General features: G+C 46.3%; 1 protein-coding gene across 18 annotated transcripts in view; it reads right to left on the reverse strand.

The window, feature by feature from the left end:
- Nucleotides 1–4,226: 4,226 nt before the first annotated feature.
- lingo2 (leucine rich repeat and Ig domain containing 2) overlaps nucleotides 4,227–12,519 on the reverse strand; it is a 251,085-nt gene continuing 242,792 nt past the window's right edge. For all 18 annotated transcript variants that reach the window (XM_055512306.1, XM_055512305.1, XM_055512310.1 and 15 more), the window contains one exon: nucleotides 4,227–7,148. In XM_055512306.1, the coding sequence (XP_055368281.1) occupies nucleotides 5,295–7,148 (1,854 nt within the window). In that variant the 3' untranslated portion in view covers nucleotides 4,227–5,294. The remainder of the gene's footprint in view (nucleotides 7,149–12,519) is intronic.

Raw genomic sequence — 12,519 nt, forward strand, 5'->3', positions numbered from 1 at the left:
TCGCTCTGAATCCCACGGAATCTGAATAACGCGCAGCAGTGAATCAGTTCCTGCATGTGGGCACGAAGGGCGCTGACGCTGACACAGACAGACACGCGACGTGCCTGCGGGGGCGGAGGCGCCTCAGACGTTATCACGCCATTCAGTGGTCAATCAGTGGTTATCAGCGCATACGTATGAGCCGGTAGGTGCCCATCTACCTGCTGGCAGCGGTGAATAGGTGCAGTAGGTCGTCGTCATTTATCCGTAAGGTTGATCACGGCTCGGGTGATTTAACCAGCAGTCACTAGGGGCGCTGTTGAGCGGTTGTTGTTCCGACGGGAGGATCGAAGTTTGTGGTTTGATTTATTAGCGAGCATAACTTAGCAAGTAGCTAGCGGTATTGTGTTCGCTAACTGTAACCTAAACCTCTAAAGCTGCTGAACTTAGCATCCTAGCTAGCTGCTAGCTGTTAGCTGTTAGCGAGGAGGCAGAGCAGGCACCTACTGGCCCATTCGAATGCGCTGATAAGTTCTGATCAGCCCATTCGTTATGGCTGATAACATCCGAAGCGGGTGGAGGACGAGGGAGGAACCGGCGCGTTCGTCGCCGAGCTGCTGGGAGACGTCCTCTGACGAGACGCCTCAACAGGTAGCGAAGGCGTGGATGTGAAAAAATACTTGGTTACGCTGGGCACATGGACCCTGCTTAACACAGAGCAATTTTCACTGTCAGGAAGCAAACACAAGTCTCCTGTCTGAGACTCTGTCAACCAACATGACCTTTTGCAGACATTGTTCCACAACAACATCAAACCTTTGGCTCCTTTGCTCCTGAGGGAGCTCATAAACATACAATAAGTCGCACTCGCGTGCTCTGCCAGTTATGTGGATTCTTTGAGGTCAGAGAGCAGCTAATGATCCTCAGTGAGGAGCATGAATGAAACGTACATCATCGGGAGGAGCAGGAGTCCGGCTAAAGTGGGAGGAGAGTCAAAAATAAAGGGTCTGAAAGGGAAAATGAGCAGAAAAAATAGGCAGGAACATATGGATCTAACAGTTTCATTTACACATAATGTGGCAATCAGACTGGAAATAATGATCATCCTGAAACATTCACAATACAGGGTTTAAATGAGATGTAATTCTGTGAGCTTAGCGACATTTAGGCCCATGAATCCAAACAACATTGATTTCCTTTTGTTGTGTTTTTCCTCTAACGTTCCCGAACTTCAGATTATGTGATATCATGAAACACGGGCAGTTCCACTTTTTAATTAGCCGGGTTCTTTGGGGAGCGTCTGCTTGAATCCAGTTATTCATTGTGTAGGTGTTCAAAGCATGACGCCGCCTCTGACAGATGGAATCAAAGCAGGAGAATTTACCTCATCATGTGAAATTAACAGTGTGTAATAAAACACCTGACTAAATCAAATGTGCTTCATGAGAATAAACTTTAAAGCAATTCTTCTGCATCCTCGGCTTCAGCTGTGACTTTTACGTGAGTATTGTCTAATAAATAATCCAAATATACTGGTGATAATAAAATGCTTCAAATAAAACTCATACTTGGGGACGGTGGCGCCATTTCCACAGAATAAGCTGAATAAATAATTATTATTCTCACAGAGGGGAATATTGCTTTTACTTCTGGAGGGAGGGAATGTAAAACTTTCTGTCTCTTTGCCAGAATTTATGGGTCCATTCATCATTAAACAATTACATAGGCAAAGAATTCAGTTTCCCTTCTCTCATTTCTACTTTCATGACTGTGTTTTCCAGAAAGGGCAAAAACATAATTACAGAATGCAGCAACACGCTAACAAAGAAATATCGACTGTGGGCTCACAGGAGAACATTGGGTGTGGATTGTGAAGGGTTGTGTTGCTAATAACGCCCCCCCCCTCCATTATCCCGGAGACGTTTTTCACCGCTGCCTTGAGCGTGGGACGGGTCTGCATTCAAAAAGAAGAAGTCTTTTCCAATCTACCTTTGTTTTGGGGGCGACAATAGAACCTGTCTTCACTCGCAGATCAACAATAATCGCGTCGGAGGCAGCATTTTTGGACGCTTCATCACACGCCAAAGAATTTAAGCCGGTGTCGTCTGGCGCCGGCTCCGTTCCATGTCGGCGGCGCCCTGTGTGCAGGAGCTGCATAGCAGCACACGCATGTCTTCCTCTTCCTCTTTCGCAGCCAGCCACAGTTGTGGACGTCGGGTTGGAACTGCAGTCAGCTCACACGGGAGCTCATTTGGCAGAGCAGCCTGTCACTGGGGAGCGCATGAAAGCTAAACCTAATGAAAGCACACACAGCCAAAACCTGCCGGCTAACATCTGCCCCGCACTTCAGCTACAACCAGCTTCACTCTCTCATCAAAGCCAAACCGCACAGCTCCCATTTTCCGGGCGTTTGCTTTTTTTTTTTTTAAGGCTTACTTGAGATGCTACATGATCTTTAATGTGTTGCGAGGCCTCTGCAGCCTGTGGGGGCTTGGAAATTACTCAAAACGTATAAACTACAGAGATTTCGCTGAGCAAATGTAGGTTTTTTTTTTATATTTTCTAAAAGTCTACTCCCCCAAAACACAGCTGATCATAATTGTATGACAAACAGCCCATTCATGTAATCATAAGCAACTGTGGGTAAAAGGATGGTCTGAGTAGGACGACTGCTATAAAGAGAGTGATATCAGACTTTTAGGGCAACAAACTCACAACCATATGGACGGCCTTTGTTTCCTTTACATTATATTATAATTTATTTCTGCCATGTTCCATTTAATGCTTAAACAACCTGTTTGATCCATTAATAATAACTGTTATATGCCAGTGTTTGAAAACTTCTCTGCAGCTCGAGCCAGTTACTGATTTATCTTAATAGAAACTGCATTAGTCATTTTAGAGACACCCATCTGCTTTTCAAAAATATCCTCACTAATTAATCCAAAACTACAAGTGGTCAGATCAGTCAATTACTGATGAGAGGGGAACAAATAGCCACACAGTGCTAACAGCTTTTCAGATGCAATCCCAATGCACCAGGCCAATCAAAATGCAGTGAATTAGTATAAAGAGGTCTGAATGTATCAAAGGATTATTTTGAATATCACCATGGAAACGTGTTACACAGACACCATAAGCACCAAACCCAAGTGTGGCGGACATACTTACAGTAATGTCGGTGTATTTCTTTTGAAATATAAACTATTATAAAAACCCAGAACTGGATACTGACACATTACTTATATCTGTAAACACAATCAGTTTTGTTCTCCACAAACCACATCTCATCAGAATAAAATGATTGGGGACAGGGTAATGTGCTGTATGCGTCTGAATGTAACTAGCAGCCAAAGAATCAATGTTCTACATCAGAGGTCTCATTTGTACGCGGAGGCAAACCCTCTCTGCTTCAGTGAGGAAAACATTTTCCATATATGATGACAATGGGCTCTGATGACCTACAAACTTAACCTTGTTTCTTTGTATTTTTGGAGGAGATGCAGCATGTGGTGCTCCGGTCGTGAAGCAGCCCAGGAGACGACAGGCTCAGAAACCAGGGGCACTAAAGAGACTGCAAGGTTTAGAAACACAAAGCAAACAAGCCAATAATTTCTGACATGTCATACAAGAAGTATCAGTTGGTAAAGTAATTATGCCTATGTTTATCACCCCTGTGGTCTTTTGGAAGCTGTAAATATCCTTCAGTTTTGCACATGCACAACCTGTACAAATAATGAAGGTTTACATAAGCAACACATTTGATTAACCACCATTTACAAAATGTAGAAATATTCAAATATAATATATTTCCTATGGTAATTGCATATAGAACATTGTTAAATGCATATATTAGCTTAGTTTTTAGGCTGAACTTGTGGTAACAGACATAGCAAAAGGTGAAGAAGTCAGTCAAGTTTAAGGTTTTTTACACAAAACAGCTGCATCCTCTGTGTATTTCACTCTAACCACGTCTTATGTAATGATATAAGTTAATGCAAAATAAGCTATTCCAAGGTCCAAATATAACCACGTGCCGCAGGCCCCAGCTTTTCAGAATATAAAGCCATAGCTCCTACAAGAAACTGGCCAAAAGTCGGCCCTCGCAGCTTGTTGTAAACTTAATGACTACTGCACAAATGGTGAAAGTGATAACGTTACTGTAACTCAGTTCGCTGATGTTCTGTGCGTCGATTTGGTGAAGAGGAGACGTCGGCGTCTGCCAGTCATGCACTCGGACACACTGGTACAAATACATCTTCATTTATTTCACATACATTTTTTTTTTACTTTTACTTTTGAAGTTTTCACAATCTAAATGATTCAACAACATAATGAGAAACTACCACAACAAAGTCCAAATTTCCTACTGGGGAAATGATGCAAATGTCACTGTAGTAAAATTGACACATGAAGTTTGCCAACCAGCGAAGGTACAGTTAAAGGAATAAAAAGAGACAAAAAAGGACAATAAGGTGGTTCATGTAAGTTCTTCGACCGATACTGCATCACCTTCACGATGACCCAGGTTTCATGTTAGATCCTGAACAGTGTTTGACAACTGGTGCCTCTAGAATATTCAACATTTTTCATAAATAATCTCTTTTTTATTTCCATGTTCATTGTTAAATAACATATATTTGTTAATATCTAGAGTCAATTGGGGGAGGGACAGATAATCACCCATACGAGCCCTTCCTGAATCCATGGAAACTTCAAAAGTCTGAACAATGTTCTTGTTAAACATATGGGGTTACATAAATTTTAGTTTAGGAATATTGCTGAGTAGTTCTGAATGGTTATGTACATACATGTACATAATGAAGCATTAGGTACACATATGCAAAGTATTGAACATAGGAAATTATGGTCTGTTTCATTGATTTGTTCAGTGAATAAGCATGGCGCAAGACTAAACAAAGTAGGTTAATAGCTTAGATACAAATTTGTACTGTACATGGTTCAGCAGAGTCTTTAGATCCAACCCATATCTGAAAGGTTCTTTTTGGGCATATAAATTTCAAAAAGCTGATAAATGACCCTTAATCCCGTCCAGTTTTCCCTCCTCATCCGCGTTGGAGACTCTGCCCGCTGGCGATCCCATAGGACGTCCTCCCAATCCTGTCAGCGTTTGAAATACAGCATCCAAACATTTTGTCAAGATCCAGTGATTTAAGGTACACGCTTCTTGTTATAATGCCCCAAATTGTTTTCACTACTGCTCCCGCGGCAGCAGAGGGAGGTTCAGTCGTCCTGTCTGCAAAAAAATACATTGTACTTTGGGCATTTCCACAATCCAGAAACTGCAAAAGAAGTCACATCATTTTCATGTTAAAGCGACGAGGACCAGCTTGTCCCTCTGCTGAATCGACATTGGTGCCGTTAGACTTCGAACGAGGCACATATTCAACATCTATGTTGTTTTTATGCTTTCCTTTTCCTCTGCTCCACACGAAAAGGAGCAGGAAACAAAACAAGACCACTCCCAGGAACGTAAAACAGCCCATCGCTGTCGATACTAAAATAGTCTTTAGGTCCAAACCAAGGGTCACACCGATTGTCGCATTGGCAGTGGTATTGCTGGGATCTGTGTAATACTGGGTCCTGTTTGCATACAGCGATCCCAGGCTTTTCACTGCCAGTGAAGTCATCAGGGTGTCATTGCCGGCAGTGTTGGAGGCGAGACAAAGGTACACGCCACTGTCTTGCACTTCTGCCGACTTGATTTCCAGGGTGCCGTTGTTGTGGACGGTCACTCGGCCGTGGCTCCTGCTCGTCAGGACTCGTCGGCGTGGCGACAACCAGGACACGATGGGTCTTGGTGTCCCCTCGGCGCTGCAGCGTAAGAGCGCCTGCTGGCCCTCGTCCACAGTGATTGTTTGTGTTTTATTCTCGCGGATTTTTGGCTTGGTGCATGTCACATAATAAGACAAGAGAGTTTCCTTGAACTCCTTGAAAGGCCTGCCACGAATGCCCTCGGGTGTGCTGCATTCTGGCTGCGACTCCCCAAAAAAGATGGAGTGCCTTTTCTGTAGGATCCACATGAGACGGCAGTCACACACCAAGGGGTTGTTGTCAATCAGAAGAACCTCCAGAGCCTCCGGAGACTGAAAAACACCCTTCTCTAGTGTATCCAGTCGGTTGTGAGAGACATTGAGGACTTTAAGTCCCCGCAGACCCTGGAAAGCGTACGGTTCAATAGAGGTCAGCTGAGCTCCGACCAGATGGAGCTCTCTGAGCCGAACCAGCTCCATCAGCATCCCGCCTTCAATGTGCCTGATGCGGTTGTAGGACAGGTTCAGGTGGGTTAGGTAGGGCAGGTGCTTCAGGGCTTGGTAGGGGAAGGAGGACAGGTTGGTGTTGGTGATAAACAGTGTTGTAAGGTTGAGGCCGTGCAGGGTATTGGCTGGCACGTGGTCTAGAGAAGGCCAGTTGTCAATTTCTAAATGCCGGAGTCGAAAGAGCTTTTTGAATGAGTAGGAATGCAAAGTGCTGATGCTGAGGTATCGTAGGTGGAGGCTGACCAGGTTGTGGAGATGGGAAAGGGCATCGGTGGGCACAACTGTGAGGTTGCACCTCTCCAGCGTTAGCATCTCCAGGCTTAAAAGTCCACTGAATGCACGGTGGGAAATGTAGACCAGATCATTGTCACCCACTTCCAGAAACCTTAGATTGTGTAAGTCCTGGAACATGTAATCCAGAAGAATGACAATCTTGTTGTCACTTATATCCAGTCGAGTAAGATTTGTTAAGCCGGCAAAAACGCCCAGAGGAATGAGTTTGATGCGATTGCTCTTGAGACTGAGCGAGTGCATGTTGAACAGCGCGTTGAAGGCTCCAGGTTCAACGTAACTGATAATATTTCCACTGAGGTCAAGTTCCTCGAGCCCAGGAAAGGCAACAAAGTCATCGGGGTTAATCATAGTCAGCTTGTTCTTACTCAGATCCAGGATCCTGGTCTCCGTCGGGATTCCGTCCGGGATGCTGGTCATGCGCTTGCGGTGACAGACAACGGCCTTTGTCTGCGCTGAGCACTCGCAGCGCGAGGGGCATCCCATGGTGGAGCTCACAAAGACAGCCATGAGGGCCAGTCCCAGGAATGGCTGCCAGCATGAGACGACCGTGTGCAGCATGACTTTGCTCATACAGTCGACCATTCTGTCACGGTTCTGCAGGACAAAGAGAGGAAAACGGGTCAGTTCGGCACAGATGTTCTGATTCTCACCCAAGTTCATGTAGGAGTTAGTTATTATTGTGAACACAGTGTCAGGAGACCGGTCGAAGGACCACAGACCGGAAGAGCCTCACGACAAGTAACTCATCAACGACATCCGCTTTGTGTCTCAACCGCTACACAAATAAGGACGTCTTGATACAGTAAATTTGCATTTGTTAAAGGCTGTTGATCTATGCCCACCTATTCACTTACAGGCCAAGTGCGAACAGCAATCATGAAACAATGCCTGGCAGTTCATGCAGTTCATGGACAAGCGTGACTAAACCAATTAATAACGTTGGAGGGCATCGCTTTGCTGTGGGAGAATTGTGTGATTGTAATTATAAGCATTACCTCAAAACCTAAAAGCTAATAAACACATGTCTCAAGTAGAATATTTTTAAATGCAAATCAAAATTCATCCAACCAATTAAACAGTGAGTGCATTTAATCAGCTATTTTGGGCTCTGCATCAAACCTGAAAAAGCTGCCTGGTCTTTATAAATACACAATATTACTCCAGCAATTTTAATAACAAAGCTTTAACCTAATCTGGCCTTTTTTGCCAAATACTTTGCAAACTTGATAAATTAATAATTTAGGTTTTCACTTGATTTTCACTCCAAAAATCCCAAAACGATAAATAAACAAACTGACATGCTGAGAAACCTCCAGAGGGCGGTGCTTTCATTTTATAGTTGTTGTGTATCACATGAGGACACATGAGGCGACGAGCAGATATATACATGTAAACTGAATGCACCGCTTGCCACAAACAGACTGGGTGACAGGTTGCAAAGACTGCACAGCATCCGTGGCTCATTTGGTGTGTCATGGGCTGTGCTAAATTTAAACCATGAAAGGAACAATCTGAATTTCTCTCCAGGCTCTTAACAGCTACGGCGCAAACATAATGTGATGACACACAAATCTAAAGAGAAGAGAAACTTTAAGTAAACGTAAAATTATGAGTTCAGACAATAAAAGAGTCAGATTGTCACGATTTGTGACTTCACCTAGTGTCCAGGATGGATGTAATGTTAATAAACCAAAGCGACCAGGGACTTATGAGTCACAGACCTTCTTTTACTGCATTGTGAATATTTCTACAGTACCAGTATATATATATATATATATATATATATATATATATATATATATATATATATATATATATATATATATATATATCATATATATATATATATATATATCTATATATATATATATATATATATATATATATATGCCATATGTCATGGCACTTATTTGCTTTTCATTTACACATTTAATTTGGTCCTCACCTTCGCCTTTCTGCCATTTGCCATAACCGGTAGCAACCATATGGTCGACGCTCCACCGCCTCCAACGACTTCTAAAAGCTTGTCAAGCGTGTTTCATTTGCAGCAGCTTCCTAAGAGGCGCCATTTGTAATTTCTGCTTCAATTAAAGCTTTACATTTCATTCTTATGCTCAGCATTTGTGCTAACATGCTAATTGCCTGAGCCTCGCTTCCTGTGCTACTGCAGCCATCACACCTGGCTATTTGCTGTGTGTGTGTGTGTGTGTGTGTGTGTGTGTGTGTGTGTGTGTGTGTGTGTGTGTGTGTGTGTGTGTGTGTGTGTGTGTGTGTGTGTGTCACAGAAAGTCACATTAAAATTTCATACTTTGCTTTTGCAGGTTGTGTTGCCTATTACTCAGTCGTACCGGTGCATCATTTTGGCAGTGAACTTCATCCACATGCTTAGTTTCTTAAGTATAACAACAACAATTTGCACATGGATACAAGGAAAAACTAAATTGGCAACATCATCAAAAAGACTAAACAATACCCCAGTATTTAGTACAACAGTCAATGAATTAAGTCGATATTCTGCTGTGTTTAACACAGTGTTTAATCAAACTGTAGATACACACTGTTAATGGGACTGTGACGTACACACACACGCACGCATGCACACACACACACACACACACACACACACACACACACACACACACAGACACACACACACACACACACACACACACACACACACACACACACACACACACGCTATTGTTCGTTTGTCTTTGTGCAGATGCTTCCCACATAATAAGCACCTTGCGACCTCACGCACACTGTCCACAGGAATGGCGGCGCCGCACGAGCCAGCGGTTTTCTGAGAGGGTGTCTAATCACAATAATTATGGGATGTCTTTGTAATAGTGTGTAATCAGACTAAGAGCGGGTCTGCGATGTGACCCCCTCACCTGCCCGCTCGGCTGAGTGAGGGCGCCGTGATCTGCAGCTGCTGCAGCGACGGGCTGCGTGGAGGCTTCACCTACATCTAAAGAATGGCCCAAACGCCGCCTCTGTGTTTAACGGACATCTCACACCGGCGCTTTTTACATTTCCATTTATATCTCCACATTCTGAAAATATCCTGTGACATTCAGTCACAGTCCTACGACGGCGGCGAGCCTGCAATGCACAGTGAGATAGGGCTGCATAGTAAAGGTGTTTCTATAATGTGGCCCCTGACCCACATTAGTACGGGGTTAGATCCTAAGAGGGGGATGATAATAGCTAATGGTATCTGACTCAGCATAAATCAGTGAACAGCCATTTCACAGAGGTGCTGAGGTCGTCTGTGCCGAGCATCCCAAGCACACAGCATGTACACAAGTGGTCCAGTGAGTCTCAGCCTTACGTAACACTACCTGAATATTAAACTGTGATTTACTCCTCCACTATGACAAATATATGCATATACTGCAGTATAATCGCTTCCATCCCATGATGCAAGTGTTTTAAAAACAGCCCAGGGGTGAGAGGATGTGTAGGATGACGTCAGCCTTTGGCCGAGCATGTGCTGAAAGCCACGATGCGTCGACGTGACTCCCTCGGTCCTTCAAACGCTTCCCACGAAGGCAGACACTGAGCAACATGTCGCTTTTCTAATGTTTTGACGGTCACATTTGCGATAAAACAACAGCTAAGCAACAGTTGAAATCTATGGGAATAAGCAAAGTGGAGGCTGAGGCGTCTCTGCCCTTGACTCTGCGTCCGGGTGAGTTTATCAGGATGAGGTGAGAGGAGCCACTGAGCAGGAGATGAAGCCAGGTTATGGGTAGGTTTCCTTCCCCACGCTGCACACACAGCATGTAGTTTACACTCATATCGTGGTTATTAGCCCCACGTATGTGTGAAACAGCTACAAAACCATTTAGTGTAGATGTTTTGGGTTATGCATAAATCTAGTCATTCTGCATGATAGTAATGATATGCTGCGACTTGAAGTTCTGGTTCTGCTCGGTCGTCTCTCGTCACAGAAGTGTAAGCGCATGGTCCAAGTCCATGGTGACGTAGGATACCTCCTCCACGCTCCTCACCCCCCACGCTCCTTCACGCTCCTCACCCCCACACCCCCCACGCTCTTCACCCCCGACGCCCCCCCACGCTCCTCCACGCTCCTCGCCCCCCCACGCTCCTCACCCCCCACGCTCCTTCACGCTCTTCACCCCCGACGCCCCCCCACGCTCCTCCACGCTCTTCACCCCCGACGCCCCCCCACGCTCCTCCACGCTCCTCACCCCCCACGCTCCTCCACGCTCCTCACCCCCCCACGCTCCTCGCCCCCCCACGCTCCTCACCCCCCACGCCCCCCACGCTCCTCCACGCTCCTCATCGCCCACGCCCCCCCCACGCTCATCATCGCCCACGCCCCCCCCACGCTCCTCATCGCCCATGCTCCTCACCCCCCACTCACTCCTCCTTCCCTCTCACCCCACCCCCCCCCCCCACGCTCCTCCACGCTCTTCACCCCCGACGCCCCCCACGCTCCTCCACGCTCCTCACCCCCACGCTCCTCCACGCTCCTCACCCCCCCACGCTCCTCGCCCCCCCCGCTCCCCCCCCCCCCCCGCCCCCCACGCTCCTCCACGCTCCTCATCGCCCACGCCCCCCCCACGCTCATCATCGCCCACGCCCCCCCCACGCTCCTCATCGCCCATGCTCCTCACCCCCCACGCTCCTCATCGCCCACGCCCCCCCCACGCTCCTCCGGGCTGCAGCTGCCAGAGACGCCACAGAAAACGCTGCCGCCGCTGATTCCGCTTTAATTGGTGCAAATGGAATGGAGCAATCACGGGTCAGTTTGCCCATCAGAGCCTCTCCTCCTGCTGGGCAGAGTGGACACCCACTACCCATGTTTGATTTGAAATTATTTACCAACTAATTAGCCCCACCGCTCCAATATGGAGGGAATAAAATTATGTAAAATGCTAAATGGAATTACTCACCGGTGGACCTCACTGGACAGGAGGCCGGCTTGTTAGCAGCTCCACGTTGGCAACGGGCAGTTTAAAGCCTGACTTAATGAGATCTGATGCAAACACACAGCGCGTCTTGAACGGTGTCCGTACTCTTTAAGTGCTCAGATCGCGACTTCTAAACGTATTTGAACGCGGCCGGCGGAACCACGAGACCCGTTCATCCGTTAAAGGATTGCGTAACAGTTCCACCGGCAACGTGGAAACCCAAGTCGGTTCCGCCCAAGCGGCGCCTCTGTAAGCGTCGCATTCTGTACTCACCTAATCCTCCGTCCGTGAACATTTGGCTGCGGGTTTCAGCGGAGGGGCGCGTTTGCCCACCCTGCACACTCGAGGCGCTGCTTATTTACCCAAGTTGTTTTATACGACAACTTGGCCCCTGTGCAATCAACCAATAAAAGCCTACTTGTGAGATTGGTCCGCCGCTATCTCCTCTGGAAAGGTTTTTAGATGTTGTTTGATGCGGCCCCCAGGCACTGATCGCAGCACATAATGCGAATCCTCTCCACACAATAAAAGCCTCCCTGTGTTTATGGTAGACGGTGGGAGACAGCTCCCTTTTTTCCTGGCAATTATGAGCGCCCCTTAAGATGCATAATCAAAGCATCAATTTTTTTGATATTTTGACTTAGAAGAGAGCTTTGGAGTGAGAGCCACATCGAGAGCCAGAGAAAGGGTGGGAAAATTAACTGCGAGTTCGGGCAACGCCGCGGAAGGAGAGGGGCTGTGTGTGGAATAAAGTAGTAATGAAAGCAACATTATGTGTAATCATGCAGGGAGAGAATGTGCCGCACACTGGGCGCCGCAGTTATACAGCAGGCTCTCTTGTACATTAGCATCTGACATGGCTGCCCTCACGTCAATGGCTCCAACTCATCGTAATGTAATTGACTATAATAAGGAAGCGAGAGGCAAGGAAGGCGTCTCTTTCAGAAAGTGCCAGAAAGGAAGTGAGAAACCCCCACGAAGGCCCCGTTCATCAACTCCATTTAGAGGCGCCGCCATGTTAC

This window comes from Betta splendens, chromosome 10 (genome assembly GCF_900634795.4).
Source record: "Betta splendens chromosome 10, fBetSpl5.4, whole genome shotgun sequence".
Lineage (NCBI taxonomy): Eukaryota > Metazoa > Chordata > Actinopteri > Anabantiformes > Osphronemidae > Betta > Betta splendens.